At 53.0% G+C, this 23,596-nt stretch overlaps 2 protein-coding genes across 2 annotated transcripts in view; one reads left to right on the forward strand and one right to left on the reverse strand.

Annotated features, from left to right (window-relative positions):
- LOC309530352 (uncharacterized protein) overlaps nucleotides 1–23,596 on the reverse strand; it is a 302,362-nt gene that overhangs the window by 175,956 nt on the left and 102,810 nt on the right. The gene's annotated exons all lie outside the window — the stretch shown is intronic.
- On the forward strand, nucleotides 167–23,452 carry LOC309531595 (hemoglobin subunit beta-like). The gene is made up of 5 exons (XM_082221185.1): nucleotides 167–394; nucleotides 517–645; nucleotides 2,832–2,958; nucleotides 22,441–22,512; nucleotides 23,201–23,452. The coding sequence occupies exons 1-5, from the start codon at nucleotides 318–320 to the stop codon at nucleotides 23,324–23,326; spliced, it is 531 nt and encodes a 176-aa protein (XP_082077311.1). The 5' UTR covers nucleotides 167–317; the 3' UTR covers nucleotides 23,327–23,452.

A 23,596-nucleotide genomic window follows, 5' to 3' on the forward strand; every position in this document is an offset into this window, starting at 1 on the left:
AGTGTCCAGGCCAAGCGATGTGGGTGGAGACGCTCCTTTGGGGCTGCCTTCAGATGTCTTCCAAAGCCTTTATACTTGCCTGTCTCCTTGGCACAAGCGTGACATTACTCCAGGATTTCTCAGGGGAAAATAGGCATGTCTTCAGGAAAAGCAGGACATTCTTAGATCAAATCAGAAACCAGCATGACTTCTGTAAATCTGGGAGGAGGAGCTTTGGCGCAGGGTATAAAAGCCTCCAGCCGTGGAAGAAGCTCCAGGTGAACCCAGAAGGTTTTCTCCAGCAGCCGAGAGAAGCTCCCAGCCCACAGCCAGCCATCATGGCCGAGATGCAGATCATCACCGCTATTTGGATGAGACTTGATATGGCCGTCTTTGGTATGGAAGCCCTTGGCAGGTAAGTCCCGGGGTGGTTGCCTCTCTAGGCAGGTTGGGTAGGAGCTCCTCTTTCCACCTGGATAATAACCATCCATGCCTCTCCCTTTTTCCTTCATTCCTTCCTTTGTTCCTTCTCTGCAGCCTGCTGGTGGTCTACCCCTGGTGCCAGAGGCGCTTCGCTAACTTCGGGAACCTCTCCAGCCCTGCCCTCTCATTAGGAACCTCTCCAGCCCTCTTTGCACGAGGTCCAGGAGGCTTTTTCCGAGCTGCGTGAATTTCTCTGCAACAAGCTCCACATGGACCCCGTCAACTTCAGGGTGAGGCTGGTCCCCCGCCCCAAGGGGCTGCCTGGGGGGGGACTGGGGGGGCTGGAGGGTGCTGTGTGTGTGTGTGTGTGTGTGTGTGTGTGTCACTCTGGGTGGCTTACAGGACATAAAACATGGTAAGACATTAGACATTTCCTGTTACAGGGTTGCATTCAGATTTCATTTAGCTGTTCATTTCCTTGGTGGGAGGGCTTTCCACAGGGCGGGAGCCACAACCAAGAAGGCCCTCTGCCTGCTTCCCTCACAGTGATGGAACCGCCAAAAGGGAGCTGGACCTCAGGGTCTGGGCTAAACAATGGGGGTGGAGACGCTCCTTTGGATACTCCTTTGGATGCAGGGCTGAGGCCTTTCATGGCTTTCAAGGTCAACACCAAAATTTGAATTGTGCTCAGCGATCTTAACAGCCACTGCCAGTCCCCAGTCTAGCTGCCGCATTCTGGATTAGTTGCAGTTTCTGCGTCACCTTCAAAGGTAGCCCCACATAGAGTGCATTGCAGTAGTCCAAGCGGGAGATAACCAGAGCATGCACCACTTTGGCGAGACAAGCTGGGGGTGGGGTCTCATCCAGCGTACCAGATGGAGCTGGGAGACAGCTGCCCTGGAAACAGAAGTGACCTGCGCCTCCATGGACAGCTGTGAGTCCAAAATGACTCCCAGGCTGCGCACCTGGTCCTTCAGGGGCACAGTGACCCCATTCAGGACCAGGGAGTCCCCCCCCACTACCCGCTTGCCCCCAGTCCACCCTAAACAGTGCTTCTGTCTTGTCAGGATTCAGCCTCAATCTGTTGAATCTGTTGTGGGATCTGTTGTGGGGAGAGGGTGCCCCATACATGGGCCCCCTGGCAGAAGGAGTCACCCTCTCTTTTCTCTTCCAGCTCCTGTCAAAGTCCTCATCACCCCCCCTTTAGACAGAAATTCACCCCTGCTTGCCACCATGCCCTCCACAAGCTGCCCGGGGTGGTGGCTCATGCTCTGGCCTGCCGGTCCCACTGAGACACCCCCAGGGAGAAGCGGCCTCCTCCTGCTGGTCTCCCCTTCAGCCCCCATGTGACGCTTGACCCTCTAATAAATCCTCCCTCTGCAATCTGACCTGGCTTCCTGTGTCTTCTTCTCCGGGACAGAGGGAGGGGACAGGCCTGGGGGTGGGGGGTTAGTTGGGGGGCGTGGAAAGGGGGGGAGTTCTGTCACTGAAGAGGAACTATTGAGCACCAGTGGGGGGGTTCATGGCTCTGTGGCACTTTGCCCCCCTCCCTGAAGCTGGAGTGCTTTCAGAGCCAGAGACCCCTGCTGTGTCCCCAAATCCTTTATCCCCAAAATTCCTGGCAACGTTTCCCCCCCCCCCCACAGATGCTCCCAGGGCCCCATTGGTTTCATTGGCTGTCTACCCACCCATTTCTTGTTATTTGCCCCTGTTCTGTTGCCCTCTCTGTTCTTCCTTCTGTGGAGAAAGTGGGGGGAGAGACCCAGAGGGGGATGCGGTCCCTTCCCCTGCTCTGGATTCCATCCCCCAGAATAAGGGGTGGGGGTACCAACAGGGGCCACCCAGAAAGACACCCAAGGGCCACTCCCCCCCCCAGCAATGCCCCTCCCTGTCTCTTTCCAGGTGGGTGTCGGGGACGGAGCTGCTTCTTAATCGGCAGGGAGAGGGGACAATTCATTTCGTTTTATCCATTTATTTCTTCATTAAATTTGTGGTTTCACAGGATGAAATAACGATATAAAAACACAAAACGCATAATCAAATAAAAACAAATACAACCCAATAAACACCCCCGCCAACATATTTCACACCCATAATAGCATCAAAGGAGTTTACCACCTTCATTGGACTGTCAAACAAAGCGATCCAAAATAAAACGCATTGTGCGCAGCGAACCCGGCAAGTCGCCCTTTGGGGGTCCCAGGCGGAGGTCTATGGGGGAAAAGGGGCAGGTCTCCCCTAATCTTCCGAGGGTATAGAAAGGGCACGACCCGCGCTCGCCCGGTAATTTATTTATTTTTTTTTGGGGGGGGGTTGTGATCCGGGATGGAAATCCCTGTCTCCCAGGCGAAGCAGAGGCGAGGTTCTCCCCCAGTCCCAGGCTTGGAAGCAGCCGCTCCCCCTGTGGCTTTTGCCCTTCTGACTGCCAGCCAGGTGTCCTCGGGCGCAGAGCAAGCGCCTTCCTTGCGCCCTCAGGCCATGCGCTGGCCCAGAAAGCTGCCTGGCTCCTTCAGCAAAGGATTTCAAACTGTCCCCGAACAGCCCTGGCCAACTCCCGTGGGGAGGGCGGGGAACGGCTCTGAATGGGGACACAACTGGCAAGCGAAGAGGCACACGCCCCCTTCAAAGGGATCCTGATTTCTGCTGCAGGAGAAGAGCATCTGTGTGGAAAGAGGCTGATTTCTGCTTTGCTTGAACGGGGCAAGGAGGGGGGGGGAGGGAATGTTTTAAGTTATGGGGCTTTTTCGGGATCTGCGCCATCTCCCTTCCCCTGAAGCAAGGAATGCAAAGATTTCGGGAAGAGCGGACTTTAAATTTGCCTCTTTGCGATGGATTAGTTTTAGAAGCCAGGACTTTGCCTGAAAGAAGATGGAGAGGAACAACCTTGAGGGACTTTTGAGGGATTTTGACACCCCCCCCCCGGGAATTCCTCCTGAGAAATAAAAGCAGTAAAGAAGAAAAGAGGGGTGACAACTAGATCGACTGTCTGCTAAGCAGGAAGATTTATAAGTTTAGGGGGGAGGAAGGAGAGGAGACCAGGAGTTTGTGGAGATTACATCAGCCCACCTCCTTGGAGCCTGAAGGTGGAAATAAGAAGAGAGAAAGGGACAGGAGGGACCACATTGTGCAGCATCTTGACGGCTTCTGAGACGCAAAAGAAGAGAAATGGATTCTGCATATTTCTTAATGAGCTGGTTGTTTGTAAAATTGACGATTAAATTTGGTGGAATGTGAAGGGTGGGTGGCGCTGGGAGATTGGCAGTGTTACAGGAGGGGCTGTATATTATATATTTATACAAACAACCCCTAGGGGTTTCATGTTCACCCTCTGCAGTCCGCGCTAGTGGGGCTGAGTTGCTGGTTATGGGGGCCGGGGGTCGGACAGCCGTGTTCAAGGCCAGGTAAGGGAGGAAGGTGTGAATGTTGTCTGGGAGGAACCAGGGCCTAAGAAAGCATTGCAAACAGAGTTTCAAAGGCTTGGCTCTTGAGGATAATTGAGCCCACTGAGGATAATTAAGTGTACTTTCAGATTATTATTATTATTATTATTATTATTATTATTATTATTATTATTATTACCAGGCAGAGGGCCTTCTTGGCAGTGGCTCCCTCCCTGTGAAAAGACGTCAGATGTCAACCTGGGTGGCCTGAAAGACGGACTAGGCAGATTCATGGAGGAGAAGCCCTAATGGCTCCTAGTCCGGCTGGCTTTTCTCTCCCTCCACCATCAGAGGCAGCGATTCTTCTGGATCCCACTTGCAGGAAACGGCATCAAGGGAGAGGCTCTGGGGCTCCAATCCTGCTTGCCCATTGGGGTCCATAGTTGGCCATTGGGAGAAGAGGATCCTGGACTCGATGGGTCCCCTTTGCCCTGACCCAGAAGGCTCTGACTTTTCTCATTCCCAATCTTAAGGAACTCTGGGAAATGGAGTTCTGCGAGGGAGCACTAGGAATTTCCAAGAGAACTTCCGACTCTCCCTCTGCTTTTCTCTCCCCATGCTGTCAAACCTGAATGTAAGCTCCCTGGGGCAGAGTCCGGTACTACACTCCAAGGCCCCTCAATTGTTAAACCCATAATAATAATAATAATAATTTGAAAGTGCACTTAATCATCATCTGTAAGTGCAATTAATTATCCTTAATTGACTCAATTATCCTCAAGAGATAAGCCATTGAAACTCTGGTCCCCATAACCAGCAACTCAGCCTCACTAGTGCGGACTGCAGAGGGTGAACATGAAACCCCTAGGGGTTGTTTGTATAAATATATAATATACAGCCCCACTGCAGACACTGCCAATCTCCCAGCGCCCCCCCTCACATTCCACCAAATTTAATCCTCAGTTTTACATACAACCACCTTATTAAGAAATATGCAGAATCCATTTCTCTTCTTTTGCGTCTCAGAAGCCGTCAAGATGCTGCACAATGTGGTCCCTCCTGTCCCTTTCCCTCTTCTTATTTCCACCTTCAGGCTCCAAGGAGGTGGGCTAATTAATCTCCACAAAATCCTGGTCTCCTCTCCTTCCTGAGAGCCAGTGTGGTGTAGTGGTTAAGAGCGGTAGTCACGTAATCTGGGAAACCGGGTTCGCGTCTCCGCTCCTCCGCCTGCAGCTGCTGGGTGACCTTGGGCCAGTCACACTTCTGTGAAGTCTCTCAGCCCCACTCACCTCACAGAGTGTTTGTTGTGGGGGAGGAAGGGAAAGGAGAACTCCTGAAGGGGAGTGAAAGGCGGGATATCAAATCCAAACTCTTCTTCTTCTTCCTCCCCCCCTGAACTCATAAATCTTCCTGCTTCACAGACAGTCGATCCAGTTGTCACCCCTCTTTTCTTCTTTACTGCTTTTATTTCTCAGGAGGAAGTCCCAAGGGGTGTGTGTGTCAAAATCCCTCAAAAGTCCCTCAAGGTTGTGGCTCTCCATCTTTTTCAGGCAAAGTCCTGACTTCTAAAACTAATCCATCGCAAAGAGGCAAATTTAAAGTCCGCTCCTCCCGAAATCTTTGCATTCCTTGCTTCAGGGGAAGGGAGATGGCGCAGATCCCGAAAAAGCCCCATAACTTAAAACATCCCCGCCCCTCCTTGCCCCGTTCAAGCAAAGCAGAAATCAGCGTGTGCCTCTTCGCTTGCCAATTGTGTCCCCATTCAGAGCCGTTCCCCGCCCTCCCCACGGGAGTTGGCCAGGGCTGTTCGGGGACAGTTTGAAATCCTTTGCTGAAGGAGCCAGGCAGCTTTCTGGGCCAGCGCATGGCCTGGGGGCGCAAGGAAGGGACTGCGGGAGAACCTCGCCTCTGCTTCGTCTATCCCGGCTCACAACCCCCCCCCCAAATAAATTACCGGACGAGCGCGGGTCGTGCCCTTTCGATACCCCCCGGAAGGTTAGGGGAGACCTGCCCCTTTCCCCCCATAGACCTCCGCCTGGGACCCCCAAAGGGCGACTTGCCGGGTTCGCTGCCCCCCTGGCGTTTTATTTTGGATCGCTTTGTTTGATGTTCCAATGAAGGTGGTAAATTCTTTTGATGCTATTATGGGTGTGAAATATGTAGGCGGGGGTGTTTATTGAGTTGTATTTGTTTTTCTATGATTATGTGTGAAATATACTGAGAGTCGCAACGTGATTTCATGCTCTTTATTCAGCTCATAGTGGTGAGGAGGAATGAATGAAAGTCCCCTCACAGTATCTGCTTTATATACATTATTTACACAATGGGCTGCACATGATTGGCTAATTCCGGAATTCTAATGTAAGCCAATCAGGTTGTGGATTCACTTCTCTCTGGAGCATGATTGGGTGGTTCCTGCCAACCAATCATACTGCTGCATTGTTCTGGGACCAATCAGACTGCTGCAGTTTGGATCCTATTCAACTCAGTACATAGAATCATAGAGTTGGAAGAGACCACAAGGGCCATCGAGTCCAACCCCCTGCCAAGCAGGAAACACATAGCAATGTGTTTTGTGTTTTTATGTCGTAATTTCATCCTGTGGACCTCCCAATTTAATAAACAAATAAATGAATGAGAGGAAATGAATTCCCTCCTCTCCCTGACGATTAAGAGGCACCTCCGTCCGCGACACCCATCTGGAAAGAGGCAGGGAGGGGCATTGCGGGGGGGAGGGGCCCTTGGGGGTCTCCCTGGGTGGCCCCTGTTGGTGCCCCTACCCCTTATTCAGAGGGATGGAATCCAGAGCAGGGGAAGGGTCCACAACACCCTCTCTCACACCCAATTTCTCCAGAGTAGGAATCACAGAGAGGGCAACAGACCAGGGGCAAATACCAAGAAATGGGTGGGGAGACAACCAATGAGACCGGGGGGGGGGGCTGGGAGCATCGGGGGGGACCTTGCCATAAATTTTGAGGATAAAGGATTTGGGGACACAGCAGGTGTCTCTGGCTCTGAAAAGCACTGCAGCTTTTTTGGGAGGGACAAAATGCCATAGCACCCAAAACCCCCCACTGATGCTTATTGATTCATCTTGAGTGACAGAGAAGACCCCCCCTTTCCACGCCCCCAACTAACCCCTCACCCCCAGGCCTGTCCCCTCCCTAAGTCCCAGAGAAGGAGACACAGGAAGCTAGGTCAGATTGCAGAGGGAGGATTTATTAGAGGGTCAAGCGTCACATGGGGGCTGGAAGGTGAGACCAGCAGGAGGAGGCCCCTTCTCCCTGGGGGTGTCTCAGTGGGACTGGTGGGCCAGCGCATGAGCCATCACCCCAACCAGCTTGTGGAAGGCATGGTGGCAAGCAGGGGTGAATTCCTGTCCAAAGGGGTGTGTGTGTGATGAGGACTTCGACAGGAGCTGGAAGAGAAAAGAGGGGGTGACTCCTTCTTCTAGGGGGCAGATCCCACAGCAGATTCAACAGACTGAGGCTGAATCCTGACAAGACAAAGGTACTGTTTTTGGGGGACAGGGAGCAGGCTGGTGTGGGGGACTCCCTGGTCCTGAATGGGGTAACTGTGCCCCTGAGGGATCAGGGGCACAGCCTGGGAGTCATTTTGGACTCACATCTGTCCATGGAGGCACAAGTCATTTCTGTGTCCAGGGCAGCTGTCTCCCAGCTCCATCTGGTCCACAGGATGAGACCCCACCCCCAGCTTGTCTCGCCAAAGTGGTGCATGCTCTGGTTATCTCCCGCTTGGACTACTGCAATGCACTCTATGTGGGGCTACCTTTGAAAGCGACCCTTTTGGTGGTTCCCTCCCTGTGAGAGGTGAGGTTACAGGGAACCAGGCAGAGGGCCTTCTCGGTTGTGGCACCCGCCCTGTGGAACGCCCTCCCACCAGATGTCAAGGAAATCAACAACTGAAATCTGAATGTAACCTGGTATCAGGAAATGTCTAATGTCTTTCAATGTTTTATGTCTTGTATGCCACCCGGAGTGACACACACACACACACACACACGGCACTCCCCAGTCCCCCCCCCCAGGCAACCCCTTGGGGCGGGGGAGCAGCCTCACCCAGATGTTGAGGGGGTCCACGTGGAGCTTGTCGCAGAGCAGTTCACGCAGCTCGGGAAAAGCCTCCTTGACCTTGTGCAAAGAGGGCTGGAGAGGTTCCTAATGAGAGGGGAGGGTCATAGAGGTCCCCAAACTTAGAGAGCGAACCCTCGGTCCAGGGGAAGACGATCACCAAGCTGGAGAGAAGGAAGGAGGAAGGAAGGAAGGAAGGAAGGAAGGAAGGAAGGAAGGAAGGGAAAAAAAGAGAGGCATGGATGGTTATTATGCAGGTGGAAAGAGGAGTTTCTGCCCAACCTGCCTAGAGAGGCAACCACCCCTGGACTTACCAGGGAAGGGTATCCTGATCCAAGGCGGCCACGTCGACTGTCATCATGACGGTTGCCATGATGGCTGGCTGTGGGCTGGGAGCTTCTCTCAGCTGCTGGAGAAAACCTTCTGGGCTGAGCTGGAGCTTCTTCCAGGGCTGGAGCCTTTTATACCCTGGGCCAAAGCTCCTCCTCCTGGGTTTACAGAAGCATTTCTGGTTTCTGATTTGATCAAAGAATGCTGTGATTTTCCTTTAGACATGCCTATTTTCCTCTGAGAAATCCTGGAGGGTATGGAGTAATGCCACCCCTGTGCCAAGGAGATAAGCAAGTATAAAGGCTTTGGAAGACATCTGAAGGCAGCCCCAAAGGAGCGTCTCCACCCCCATCGCTTGGCCTGGACACTGAGGTCCTCCTCCTCCGGTGATTCAGCTACAGGGTACCAGGCAAAGGGCCTTCTTGGCAGTGGCTCCCTCCCTGTGGAAAGCCCTCCCATCAGATGTCAACCTGGGCGGCCTGAAAGGACTAGGCAGATTCATGGAGGAGAAGCTCTAATGGCTCCTAGTCTGGCTGGCTCTGCTCTCCCTCCACCATCAGAAGCAGCGGTGCTTCTGAATCCCATGTGTGTATTTGCCCAGACTGATTCAGGGGACATTTCAAGGGGCGCAGAATCATCTTTCTCCTGAGTAAAGGCCTGCTTGTGACCTCAACTTTTCTGGTTGTATGACTTTGGGTCACATTAGAAGTCCTCAATTCTTTCTTTGCTCCTGCCTCTTTTGTACGCCTGTTCTGCTTCAAAGTCCATATTTCGAACAAAGCTTTTGCTCAGGGATGGGGAACCAGAGGTCTTCCGAATGTGGTCTGACTCTGCTTCCCATTGGCAGGCAGTGGGCTCCCAATCCCTGCCCTTGTTGAACCTCCCCGTCTTCCTACCCCTGCTTCTTCCAACTCTCCCTCTGCTGTTCTCTCCCCACGCTGTCAAACCTGAATGTGAGCTCCCTGGGGCAGAGTCCTGTCCTACATTCCAATTGATAAATGGTGAAATAATAATCATCATCTGTAAGTGCAATTAATTATCCTCAATGGGCTCAATTATCCTCAAGCGATTGCATCTCTGTTTGCAATGCTTTCTTGGGCCCTGGTACAGATCAGGGCATGTGGCCAGGATTGCCCAGGGCCACCCCTGTCATTGGGAGTGAGGTGGCTGCTTCAGGGGCAGATGCTGGGCTGGAGGACACAGGGGTGAGGCATCGTAGGACAAACACAGCCTGCCACCCCCAAGCTGGCTTGCTGCCTTCAGGTGCAGGAGAGAACATTGTCCCATCTCCAGCACTGAAGAAAGAAATTCAGCTTCCAGCTGAATCACGGGAGCTGCAGTTTGTTAAGTATTGTGGTTCTTTGAGGGGGTAAACTACACTTCCCAGCATTCTTTGGGGGAAATCATGTGCTTTCCCTCTACAATGAGTACAGAGCCTGAGAAGATTTGGGTTTCCCCATCCTTCCTGAGGGTGGGGACAAAACCCACCACCCTCATGCCCTGGCTGACCACCATCAGTGACAGAGCACTGGGATAAATGGAGCTTGGTCCAATCTGACAGGGCAGTTTCAAATTTCCCAGGAACTCACCTGTCAGGGGTTCAGGAGCAGAGGCGAGGGCAAGGGAGGAAACAGAGAGTGAAGGGGAGGAGTCCGAAGGAAAGATGAGCGATGACGACGACCCGAGATCGGAAGATTCACAGAAAGGAGCGCCAGTGACCAGAGCAAGGGGGGAGCTTAGGGGGACACCCCAGGAAGAAGGGACAAAGGGGGGGTTCAGAGAGCCGAGATCTCCGAGTCTTTCCAGTGAATCGGAAGATTCACAGAAAGGAGCGCCAGTGACCAGAGCAAGGGGGGAGCTTAGGGGGACACCCCAGGAAGAAGGGACAAAGGGGGGTTCAGAGAGCAGCAGTTGGAAATCGGGGCCAACATCCCCAACAGAGCGCAGTGGGGAGGAAGGGCGCCAGGCAGCGGGACCAGGCGGCTCGCAGCAGGGGGGAGGACAGGAGTCAGGAGTGGCCACACCTCCATCGGAGAAAGAAGAAATGGTCAAACGGAAAGTGGGAGGTTGGGCGCGCGCGCCAAGTTCAAATGCACAGGAAGGCGGCACAGTAAGCAGCCCGGAATGGGAGCCAGGTCCTAAAGCCCGCCGCAAGGAGACAGAAGGGTCCGGGGGGTCAGCGTCAGAAGAGTCCCGGAAGGAAGAGACCACGGGGGGCAGAGGGACCCAGCGAAGAACGGTCAGGAGGAAAAGGTGGAGTAAGGCTAGGGTATTAAGTTGGTGTACAGGAGGCGGGGACTCAGACGGAGCTTCGCCGGTCTAGCTTATAAGACGTAGGGCTGCACGCTGCAGCTTGGAAATGGAAACTGTAAATCAATAAAGACTTTTATACAGTGAACGCTGGCTAGCGTGATCCTCTGTGAGCTCGGATCTGGAAGCAGCTCTGACAGTAAGCTCCATCTCACAAATCTTGGCACCTAAAACCTACCAGAAAGGGGTGAAGACTGGTGCCTACTCACGAGCTCACGAACGGCAGACAAGATGACTGCCGGACAGCAGATAGCGGATCTGCAAGAAGCAGTGAGGCAACTGAATGCTGAGGTACTCGCATCCAGGAAGAGAGAGGGGGAAGCAGCCGCCGCCTACCAGGATCTCTGGGTCAGGTTGGAAATGCTTACGAAGCAAGGGCAACTGACACCCAAACCGGAGGGAATTGGGTTGGGGAGAAGAGCAGGCAGTCTAGTATCTCACTTCGATGGGAATTTACAACAGTACCCCAACTTCCGAGCAGATGTACAGTGTGCGCTGCAACTGCTGGACAAGGACTTTAGAGATGAGCAAGAGAAGGTGGGGTTTATCATGTCCCATTTGCATGGAGATGCTAAAGCATGGCTGCGGAATTTGTGGAGAGATAAGGATCCGGCGCTCCAAAGTGCGGACGCCTTCCTTAAAGCGATGGATGCGTGCTTTTTGTCAAGCATAGACGTGGATCTTGCCCGGAAAGAGGTGCACGGACTGAAGCAGGGTAGGGCCAGTGTAAGACAGTATCATGCCCGCTTTTTTGCACTGGTCAGTGCACTGAAATGGGACAGAGATTCGGCTCCAGTCAGAGACCTGTTTTGGGAAGGCTTGAGCGGAGCGGTTAAAGACGAAATTGCGAGGGGGGAGAGACCCCGGACCACGCAGGAGGTCGTTCAGAGGGCGCTGACGGTTGGGGTGCGGCTGGAGGAACGTCCATGGAGCAGGGACGAAGGGCGTGGAGAGTGCGAACCAGCGAGAGGGTTCTCCTTCGTTCCCAGAGAAGCTGCGCGTGCGCAATCCACACCTCCGCCAGGAGGGGGAGCGGAACCTATGGAGGTTGGCGGTGCCAGGGCTCAGTCAGCAACCAGAGCCTTAGCGCCGGGAGCAGTCAAAGCGAAGCCTCCTAGAGGGAACCGGAAATGTTACATCTGCGAAAGTCCTCAACACATGGTGAAAGAGTGTCCCCAGAGGATCCACAAGCTCAATGCAGCCTCTGCAACGGTGACTGCAGCTACTCAGCACGGAGACGCACAGCAGGGAAACGACGGAGTCTGGCTGGAGAGAGAGGCACTGGGGCCCAGCCAGACGAGTCAGTGAAGCAGTCCCCAGAGACTTTGCAGCCCACAGACCCCCTCCCGCCCAAACCGGTAGTGCAGCTCACTGCATCGCTTCAGCTACCCAATGGCCTCACTCTGGACGTGCCAATCACCGTTGACTCAGGAAGCAATGCGGACTTTATAGGGCAGGACTTTGTCGATAAACACGCTATACAGTTGCTGCCTGCCACGCTGCCCCTGCAGGTCGTCACAGTGGATGGCAGGGAGCTGCTAGGGGGGCAGGTGGTGAAGCAAACGCCACCAATGGTGATGCGACTTGGAAATCACAGGGAAGTCATCGGTTTTAATGTCACCCGACTGTCGGACACGCCTATTGTCTTGGGCATGAGTTGGCTGGACAGGCACAGTCCGACGTTGGCTTGGTACCAGCGGCAGCTGGTCTTCGGCTCATCATATTGCGCTGAACACTGCATTCTGCCCCGGCAGGAGGGAGAGGAGGAGGAGGCACAGCTGCAGCTGGGGACGCTGCAAGCAATCCCCCACAAATACGCAGGATTTTTGGAGGTGTTCTGCGAGAAGGAGGCGGACAGGCTACCCCCCCACAGACCATATGACTGCAAAATTGACCTGCTGCCAGGGGCGGCGCTGCCCAAAGGGAAGCTGTATTCCATGTCTGAGGACGAACTACAGGAACTCAAAGAGTTCATAGATCACAATTTGGAGCGCGGTTTCATCCAAGAGTCCAAGGCAGTGGGGGGCAGTCCTGTATTCTTTGTTAAGAAGAAGGACACGCCCCAAAAAAGGCTCGTAGTGGACTATCGGACCTTGAACGCGATGACCAAGCCATCGGACTTCCCCATGCCCAGGATCGACGACCTCCTCGCGACGGTGCGCAAGGGCCGCGTGTTCACCAAGTTGGACCTGCGAGGGGCGTACAACCTCATTCGCATGCGGGAAGGAGATGAGTGGAAGACAGCCATGTTCACGCCCCTAGGCACCTACGAATACAGAGTTATGCCTTTTGGACTACAAAATGGCTCCCACTGTTTTCAAGCTTTCATGCATCACGTGTTAGCGGGGCTCCTCTACAAGACGTGTGTCTGCTTCTTGGATGACATCCTGATATTTTCTGAATCGCAGCAGAATCACGACAGAGACGTCAAGGAAGTGCTGAGCAGACTACAGCAGCATAGGCTGTACGCCAAGCTGGAAAAGTGCTAGTTCGACGTGATGGAGGTGGATTTCCTGGGCTACAAGTTGTCAGACAAGGGGCTCGCCATGGACAGCGCCAAGGGTCGCGTGGTGTTGGATTGGAAAAGCCCGCGCAACCGGAAGGAGGTCCAGCGGTTTGTCGGCTTTGCGAACTTCTATCGCAAGTTTATCAGGGGGTTTGCTATGCAAACGGCGGCCATCACAGACACGCTCAGTTCCAAGAAGAAGAAGTTCATCTGGACGGAACAGGCTGAGCAGTCCTTTCAGGCACTCAAGCGTCTCTTCGCGTCGGAAGAGCAGCTGCTGCATGTCAACCCCAGCAGGCCGATGAGGGTGGAGACGGACACATCAGACAGAGCCGTGGGAGCAGTCCTGTTGCAGCAAGACCCGCAGGGGGCTTGGAGGCCGGGAGCGTTTTACTCCAGGAAACTCAGCAAATCTGAACAGAACTACACCATCTGGGACAGGGAGTTGCTTGCCATTCATGCAGCATTCAAGGCGTGGAGGCACTTCCTGATCGGTGCCAAGCACATGGTGCAGGTCTGCACGGACCACAAGAATCTGGAGCACTGGCGCACGGCGCAGTTCCTGAACCAGAGGCAGATACGTTGGGCAGAGTTCTTTGCGAACTTCGACTTCCGAATAGGGTATGTCCCGGGAGACACCAACGTCATGGCGGATGCCCTATCCCGTAAACCGCAGTATCTGGAGGAGGCGACGCCAGCGGCGGCCATGCACATCTTCGCACCGACAGTGTGGGCGTGCGCTTCGGCAACAGTTGACCTGGATGCGGTACGGCGAGCGTTGCAGGATGACTCCTTTGCGCAAGCAAAGATGGCAGAGGTGCACAGGGGCACGGCGGCGACCGACAAGTTCCAGGTGCGCGATGGATTGCTCATCCGTAAAGGGGCCATCTACGTACCGGGAGACGAACTTCGTGCCAAGGTGCTGCAGCAGCTGCATGACGCGCCCACTGCCGGGCACTTTGGAAAGGAGAAGACGATGGAATTAGTCGCTAGAGACTTCTGGTGGCCCAGAATGCGTGGGGAAGTCGCGGACTACGTGGCGAGGTGCGACACCTGCCAGAGGGCCAAACCAGTGCACAGACCGCCGGCCAGACTGCTGGAACCGCTGCAAACCCCGTTCGAACCGTGGGAAAGAGTGGCCCTGGACTTTGTCACGGATCTACCCAGCTCGAGGGGCAAGACGGCGGTGCTCATGGTGGTGGACTTGTTCACCAAGATGGCGCATTTCATTCCGTGTGCGAAGGTGGCCACGGCGGAACAAACCGCTAAACTGTTCATAGATCACGTGTTCAAGGTTCACGGTCTGCCGCGGTCTATACTGTCCGACCGGGGGCGACAGTTCATCTCGAACTTCTGGCAGAAGCTGATGGGCTTCCTGAATGTCAAGATCAACCTGGCGTCGGCTAGACACCCGCAGACCAACGGGCAAGCGGAGCGGGTCAATGCCATCATGCAGCAGTACCTGAGATGTTATGCAAACCAACAACCTGCAACGTGGGTGGATTACCTGCCACTCGCCGAGTTCGCCTACGACAACACGAAGCACGTGTCCACAGGGGTGACGCCGTTCTTCGCCAACAATGGAAGGCACCCCAGAACCTTCCCGGGACTGGAAAGAATGGGGGAGGGGGAGCCGCAGGCAGCAGACGCGTTCGCGTCGGAGTTGCTGGAGGTCCACGATCAACTCAGGCGGCAGCTGGAGCTAGCTAAGCACGCGTACAAGGTGCAAGCGGACAAACACAGAAGGGTTGGCGAAGAGATCCATGTGGGAGACTGGGTCTGGTTGGCAGCCCACGCAGTGCCGGCCAGATCGTTGGCAAAGAAGAAGCTTGGGAATAAGCAACTGGGGCCCTACCAAGTCGAGGCACAGGTCAACCCGGTGGCCTTCCGGCTGACACTTCCGGAGGGATCCAGGATGCATCCGGTGTTTCACAGATCGGTGCTCACTCCCTACAAGGCTCCTCACAGATTTCAGGAGCCAGGAACGGCACCGAGTCCGCTCCGGAGGGGGACCGAGCAGGGGGGAGTACCGCAGGAGGAGCCCCTCAACGAGGTCACAGAGATTTTGGACTCTAGATGGGGGGAAGAGGGGGTAGAATACCTTCTCGCCAGAGAGGGCACCCCAGCCAGTGCCAACAGCTGGGTGCCAGGCTACGCTTTGGAGGAACCTCTGCTCAAAGAAGAGTTTCATGCCCTATTCCCGCACAGGCCCATGCCAGCCGAGTTTTTCGACGACTGGCTTTTCACACCCACGCTTTCCGCCAGCACGTTTATGGGGTTCGACTCGGACGAGGAACCGACACTGGAGACGCGTTCCCCGGAGGGGTCACCCTCGGGATCTGCCTCAGAACCCTCGTATTGGTGGGATGATCGACCAGAGGAGCAGTGGCGCAGGAAGTGGCTGGAGGGTCCAGTTCGATCGACGGACCCGGGAGCGACCGACGCAGAGACGGACGTGGATGTGTTCGGGGAGGATCTTGGGTTCGAGCACGGCGGCACAGAGATGGAAGAGGAGGTGACCGTCGTCGACGAACGCAGGGAGGAAGAACCGGAAGTCTTCAGCTGGATGCCCGCCACAGGAAGCGAACTGTATCCGGCATCCGCCCCCATGACGATGGAGCACCCAGCACCCACACCTGAAGGAGGGGAGGGGGGAAGGGGGGATTCGAGGGGGGGATGGATGTCAGGGGTTCAGGAGCAGAGGCGAGGGCAAGGGAGGAAACAGAGAGTGAAGGGGAGGAGTCCGAAGGAAAGATGAGCGATGACGACGACCCGAGATCTCCGAGTCTTTCCAGTGAATCGGAAGATTCACAGAAAGGAGCGCCAGTGACCAGAGCAAGGGGGGAGCTTAGGGGGACACCCCAGGAAGAAGGGACAAAGGGGGGTTCAGAGAGCAGCAGTTGGAAATCGGGGCCAACATCCCCAACAGAGCGCAGTGGGGAGGAAGGGCGCCAGGCAGCGGGACCAGGCGGCTCGCAGCAGGGGGGAGGACAGGAGTCAGGAGTGGCCACACCTCCATCGGAGAGAGAAGAAACGGTCAAACGGAAAGTGGGAGGTTGGGCGCGCGCGCCAAGTTCAAATGCACAGGAAGGCGGCACAGTAAGCAGCCCGGAATGGGAGCCAGGTCCTAAAGCCCGCCGCAAGGAGACAGAAGGGTCCGGGGGGTCAGCGTCAGAAGAGTCCCGGAAGGAAGAGACCACGGGGGGCAGAGGGACCCAGCGAAGAACGGTCAGGAGGAAAAGGTGGAGTAAGGCTAGGGTATTAAGTTGGTGTACAGGAGGCGGGGACTCAGACGGAGCTTCGCCGGTCTAGCTTATAAGACGTAGAGTTCCGCGCTGCAGCTTGGAAATGGAAACTGTAAATCAATAAAGACTTTTATACAGTGAACGCTGGCTAGCGTGATCCTCTGTGAGCTCGGATCTGGAAGTAGCTCTGACATCACCCTAAAGCCCCGCCAGAGGTATCTATTTCTCTGTGTTGGGAGTTACCTGTGAGTAAGACACATCAAATTCAAGAAGACACCCCTCTAGCTAGACACGCCGAGAACTGCGCTGTTACTTGTTGCCCGTAAATCCCATTTATAGAATCATGATTAACTTGGTTTTGATGAGTTCTAAGCTCAACAAGCTTAGTTTGGATTCCATGGTATGTTCTGATCTGTCAAATGGGAATAGAAGGGAATTCCTTTGAAGGGTAGCTGTGAAGTGATGCCAGGGGGAAACTGCCCCAGCTCTTTACATGTTAAAAGTGTTGTTCAAAAGAATAACATCAGCAATTCGAGATCCACCCTGACCCTTGACCAATGTGCTGCTAGAACCAGTGTGGTGTAGTGGTTAAGAGCGGTAGTGACGTAATCTGGGGAACCGGGTTTGCGTCTCCGCTCCTCCGCATGCAGCTGCTGTGTGACCTTGGGCCAGTCACACTTCTCTGAAGTCTCTCAGCCCCACTCACCTCACAGAGTGTTTGTTGTGGGGGAGGAAGGGAAAGGAGAACGTTAGCCGCTTTGAGACTCCTGAAGGGGAATGAAAGGCGGGATATCAAATCCAAACTCTTCTTCTTCTTCTTTTCTGGGGGGACACAGGGGTGCACATACCCCTAAACATTTCTTGAATGTTGGCCTCATTGGGGGGCATCAAGGGAGAGGCTCTGGGGCTCCAATCCTGCTTGCCCATTGGGCCCGTGGTTGGCCATTGGGAGAAGAGGATCCTGGACTCAATGGGTCTCCTTTGCCCTGACCCAGAAGGCTCTGACTTCCCAGTCTTAAGGAACCTTGGGAAATGGAGTTCTGTGAGGGAGCCCTAGGAATTTCCAACAGAACTTCCAACTCTCTCTCTGCTTTTCTCTCCCCACGCTGTCAAACCTGTATGTAAGCTCCCTGGGGCAGAGCCATGTCTTACATTCCAAGGGCCCTCGGTGGATACATGGTAAAACAATAATAACAATCTGAAAGTGCGCATAAATATCATCCAAGGACTCAATTATCCTCAAGAGAAAAGCAAGGGTGCCAGAAGGTTCTGTCCTGGACCTGTTGTTGTCCGACTTCTTCTTAAATGATTTGAATGAAGGAATTGAAGGGATGTTCATCCAATTTGCAGATGGCACCATCTAATGCTGCAGAAGACACAATTCGAGATCCACCCTCACTCTTGACCAATGTGCTGCTAGATTATTGCTAACCATCAGGCAGCATTTCTGGGCTTCTCAGAGGTGCCTAATACATTGCCCCATTATGCTCCTGAAGAGCTTTGCAAGTTGCAGCGCCATTAAGAAAGGCCATGCTAGTCCGCCATGACAAGTGCTGCTACAGAAAGCAGAGATGGAAGGGGGTGTCCTTTGCGGAGTCTAAAGGATTCACGCTTGAGCTCATGGGGAAAGAACACATGCCCCCCCCCCCCCCGACCGTGGCTGAATTCATTCCCAACAACCCAAAGGACAGGCTGTCCCCCAGACGGCACCCAGCAGACAACTGAGCAGATCTCCCACTGAAGATTCATCCTTGCTACCAACCTTGGGGCGTGTAGTCGTGGAAAAGTGTCAGCGGCCTGTTAACAGAAATCAAAGCTCAAGAAACCTACTGCACCCGAGTTTATTCAGTGCAAGGAGCAGAAGTGATTTGCAGGCTGTTATGTACTGAGTTGAATAGGATCCAAAATCCAACCACTGGTCAACAACAAATTTGTTGTCTGCGTTTTTTCAGTTGATTTAGGACGAATCTGATGCGCTGAATCTAAAAATCACATTGGTTTTGCTAAATCAGGTCAAATTTTTGAGCTATGGCCACATGTTATTTTTTTTACATTTTTGTTCACATGTCTGCTTGCGTGAAGCATTTTAGAAGAAGTTGGTGGGGGTAAAATGCCATGTCGAATAACTGTTTTGATTGGAAATTATTATTTTAATGAGAAGAAGTATTCAGGTCCGTTAGTTCTGGGTGATTATGTCGAAAAGGGATCAGTTTGAAGTCATAAAACCTCGAAATCTTCCATAAATTGGTGCGGCAAAGCATAAAGTTGGGGGATCAAAACTAAGTTAATGGGGCAGCCGCCCCACGAAGTTTATCGGAAACTCCACCCGCGCATGTGCCAACCTATGACTAATTTGAAGGGGAAAAACCTCCTCTCTGACAGTGCTTGCATCAGCTTCTTGCGCAACAGGCATCAAGAGTACCTCCGTTTTTTCTTGGAAGAGAAGGACTTGGTGTACTGTGCAGATATTGCACAGCTTCTGCTCAAGCTTGGAGTGCCACAGTACGAACCCAAAGATTGAAGACTGTTCATTGACAGCAGCAAGCGATCACTGAAATGTGTTCTGCTACACAACGGCAACCTGTTTGCCTCTATACCCCTGGCTCACTCGTCTACACTGAAGGAGAACTATGAAGTGGTGAAGTATGTGCTGGAGAAAATTGTTTATGATCAGCATAAGTGGTTTATTTGTGTTGACCTGAAGATTGTGAACTTTTTGTTGGGACAACAGTCTGGCTTCACCAAGTACCCATGTTTTCTGTGCATGTGGGATAGTAGGGACCGTGCTCAGCATTACATAAAGAAGGACTGGCCTGTGCGGGAGGAATTGGTGCCTTGCAAAGAAAGGAACGTCATCAACGACCCTCTGGTGGACAGAGACAGAATACTCTTCCCACCGTTGCACATCAAGCTTGGCTTAATCAAGCAGTTCACCAAGGCTCTGGACAAGGATGGTGACTGCTTCACTTACTTGTGCCAGGCTTTTCCAGGATTGACCATGGAGAAGTTGAAAGCTGGCATCATTGACGGTCCTCAGATCCGTCAGCTCATCAGAGATCCAGAGTTCGGAAACTCAATGAACGAAGTAGAACTCTTCACATACTTTGGGTTCCCATTCATCGTTAAAGTTATCCTTGTCCCATAGCTTATATGTCAGTTTTGCCAGTTCTGCATAGTCCGTCAATTTTTCTTGCCATGATTCTTTAGTTGGGGTTTCTTCAGTCTTCCATCCTTGTGCGATTAGAACTCTTCCTGCTGTTGTCACATACATGAAGATGTTTTTCAGCTTTTTTGGCATATCTTTCCCTACAATCCCTAAGAAAAATGCTTCAGGTTTTTTAACAGGTTTTTTTTAACGTTAAATGGAACATTTTCTTCAATTCGTTGTATATCATTTCCCAATTTTTTTGAAATTCCATTACTATCCCACCACATATGATAAAATGTCGCCTCCTTTTCCTTACACTTCCAACATATATTTGAACTAGTTTTGTACATTTTCCCTAACTGCACTGCTGTCGTGTACCATCTGTACATCATTTTCATGTAATTCTCCTTCAATAGGGAACAATCTGTAAATTTTAAGTCAGTTTTCCATAATTTAACCCAATCTTCCATCATAATGTTGTGACCTACATCTTGTGCCCATTTAATCATAAGTGATATTACCTCTTCATCTTTCGTCTCCCATTCTAATAGTATCCCCCTGGCATCACTTCACAGCTACCCTTCAAAGGAAGCCCCTTTTATTCCCATTCGACAGATAAGAACATACAATGGAATCCAAACTAAGTTTGTTGAGCTTAGAACTCATCAAAATCAAGTTAATCATGGCCAATAAAAATTGGATTTAAGGGCAACAAGTAACAGCGCAGTTCTCGACGTGTCTAGCTAGAGGGGTGTCTTCTTGAATTTGATGAGTATTATTCACAGGTAACTCCCATCACAGAATTATAGATACCTCTGGCAGGGCTTTAGGGCGAGTTCCTGGGAAATTTGAAACTGCCCTGTCCGATTGGACCAAGCTCCATTTAGCCCAGTGCTCTGTCACTGATGGTGGTCAGCCAGGGCATGAGGGTGATGGGTTTTGTCCCCACCCTCAGCAAGGATGGGGAAACCCAAATCTTCTCAGGCTCTGTACTCAACGTACAGTGAAAGCACATGATTTCCCCCAAAGACTGCTGGGAAGTGTAGTTTACCCCCTCAAAGAGCCACAATTCTTAACAAACTGCAGCTCCTGTGATTCAGCTGGAAGCTCAATCTCTTTCTTCAGTGCTGGAGATGGGACAATGTTCTGTCCTGCATCTGAAGGCAGCAAGCCAGCTTGGGGGTGGCAGGCTGTGTTTGTCCTACGATGCCTCACCCCTGTGTCCTCCAGCCCAGCATCTGCACCTGAAGCAGCCACCTCACTCCCAATGACAGGGGTGGCCCTGGGCAATCCTGGCCACATGCCCTGATCTGTGCCAGGGCCCAAGAAAGCATTGCAAACAGAGATGCAATCGCTTGAGGATAATTGAGCCCATTGAGGATAATTAATTGCACTTACAGATGATGATGATTATTTCACCATTTATCAATTGGAATGTAGGACAGGACTCTGTCCCAGGGAGCTCACATTCAGGTTTGACAGCGTGGGGAGAGAACAGCAGAGGGAGAGTTGGAAGCGGCAAAGGTAGGAAGACAGGGAGGTTAAACAAGGGCAGGGATTGGGAGCCCACTGCCTGCCAATGGGAAGCAGAGTCAGACCGCATCCGGAAGACCTCTGGTTCCCCATCCCTGAGCAAGAGCTTCGTTCGAAATATGGGCTTTGAAGCAGATGAGGTGTACAAAAGATGGCAGGAGCGAAGAAGGATATGTTGACTATTAAAGTGAAACAAAGTCGTACAGCCAGAAAAGTTAAGGTCCCAGGCAGGTGTTTATCAGATGATTCTGCACCCCTTGAAATGTCACCTGAATCAGTCTGGGCAAATACACACAAGCAAGTTTTATTGGCAAGAGAATAGTTGAACAAACCATTGCAGAATTCTGGGGACTTGAAGGTCTAGAATGTCTGCTGAAAGTTCTCTTGGAAATTCCTAGTGCTCCCTCACAGAACTCCATTTCCCAAGGTTCCTTGGGAATGAGAAAAGTCAGAGCCTTCTGGGTCAGGCCAAAGGGGACCCATTGAGTCCAGGATCCTCTTCTCCCAATGGCCAACTATGGACCCCAATGGGCAAGCAGGATTGGAGCCCCAGAGCCTCTCCCTTGACGCCGTTTCCTGCAAGTGGGATTCAGAAACATCGCTGTCTCTGATGGTGGAGGGAGAGAAAAGCCAGCCGGACTAGGAGCCATCAGAGCTTCTCCTCCATGAATCTGTCTAGTCCATCTTTCAGGCCACCCAGGTTGACATCTTTCCACAGGGAGGGAGCCACTGCCAAGAAGGCCCTTTGCCTGGTACCCTGCAGCTGAATCACCAGAGGAGGAGGACCTCAGTGTCCAGGCCAAGCGATGGGGGTGGAGACGCTCCTTTGGGGCTGCCTTCAGATGTCTTCCAAAGCCTTTATACTTGCTTGTCTCCTTGGCACAGGGGTGGCATTACTCCATACCCTCCAGGATTTCTCAGAGGAAAACAGGGATGTCTAAAGGAAAATCACAGCATTCTTTGATCAAATCAGAAACCAGAAATGCTTCTGTAAATCCAGGAGGAGGAGCTTTGGCGCAGGGTATAAAAGGCTCCAGCCCTGGAAGAAGCTCCAGCTCAGCCCAGAAGGTTTTCTCCAGCAGCCGAGAGAAGCTCCCAGCCCACAGCCAGCCATCATGGAAACCGTCATGATGACAGTCGACGTGCCCCCCATGGGTGGGTCTACCCTTGTCCGGTAAGGCCAGGCGCTGGTTGCCTCTCTAGGCAAGTTGGGCAGAAACTCCTCTTTCCACCTGGATAATAACCATCCATGCCTCTCTTTTTATCCTTCCTTCCTTCCTTCCTTCCTTCCTTCCTTCCTTCCTTCCTTCCTTCCTTCCTTCCTTCCTTCCTTCCCTCCCTCCCTCCCTCCCTCCTTCCTTCCTTCCTTCCTTCCTTCCTTCCTTCCTTCTCTTCAGCCTGTTCATCATCTACGAGGACCCAGCGTTTTTTCTCTCAATTGGGGTGAGAGACCCTGCCCTCTCATTAAGAACCTCTCCAGCCCTCTTTGCACAAGGTCAAGGAGGCTTTTTCCGAGCTGCGTGAACTGCTCTGCAACAAGCTCCACGTGGACCCCGTCAACGTCAGGGTGAGGCTGCTCCCCCACCCGAAGGGGCTGTCTGGGGGACGACGACTGGGGAGTGCCATGAGAGTGTGTGTGTGTGTGTGTGTGTGTGTGTGTGTGTGTGTGTGTCACTCTGGGTGGCTTACAGGACCTAAAACATTGAAAGACATTAGACATTTCCTGATACCAGGTTACATTCAGATTTCAGTTGTTCATTTCCTTGACATCTGGTGGGAGGGTGTTCCATGGCATGGGTGCCACAACCGAGAAGGCCCTCTGCCTGGTTCCCTGTAACCTCACCTCTCACAGTGAGGGAACCACCAAAAGGGTCGCTTTCAAAGGTAGCCCCACATAGAGTGCATTGCAGTAGTCCAAGCGGGAGATAACCAGAGCATGCACCACTTTGGCGAGACAAGCTGGGGGTGGGGTCTCATCCTGTGGACCAGATGGACCTGGGAGACAGCTGCCCTGGACACAGAAATGACCTGTGCCTCCATGGACAGATGTGAGTCCAAAATGACTCCCAGGCTGTGCCCCTAATCCTTCAGGGGCACAGTTACCCCGTTTAGGACCAGGGAGTCCCCCACACCGGCCTGCCTCCTGTCCCCCCAAAACAGTACTTTTGTCTTGTCAGGATTCAGCCTCAGTCTGTTGAATCTGCTGTGGGATCTGCCCCCTGGCAGAAGGAGTCACCCCCTCTTTTCTCTTCCAGCTCCTGTCGAAGTCCTCATCACCCACACCCACCCCCTTTGGACAGGAATTCACCCCTGCTTGCCACCATGCCTTCCACAAGCTGGTCAGGGTGGTGGCTCATGCGCTGTCCTGCCGGTCCCACTGAGACACCCCCCAGGGAGAAGCGGCCGTCTCCTTCTGCTCTCGCCACCCACCAGGTTTGGTTGGGGCCACCCCTTCCAGGCCCCATGTGACGCTTGACCCTCTAATAAATCCTCCCTCTGCAATCTGACCTGGCTTCCTGTGTCTCCTTCTCTGGGACTGTTACGGAAAATCTGGGTGCGTGAATGCACTGCCACCCAGCTCGTCGGACAACGTCCGCGGGTCTTTACGGAGGAGAAAGGGAGCTCAGCCGGACGCAGGAGCAAACTACGAA

Source organism: Podarcis vaucheri (assembly GCF_965113315.1).
Source record: "Podarcis vaucheri genome assembly, chromosome: 4".
Taxonomy (NCBI): domain Eukaryota; kingdom Metazoa; phylum Chordata; class Lepidosauria; order Squamata; family Lacertidae; genus Podarcis; species Podarcis vaucheri.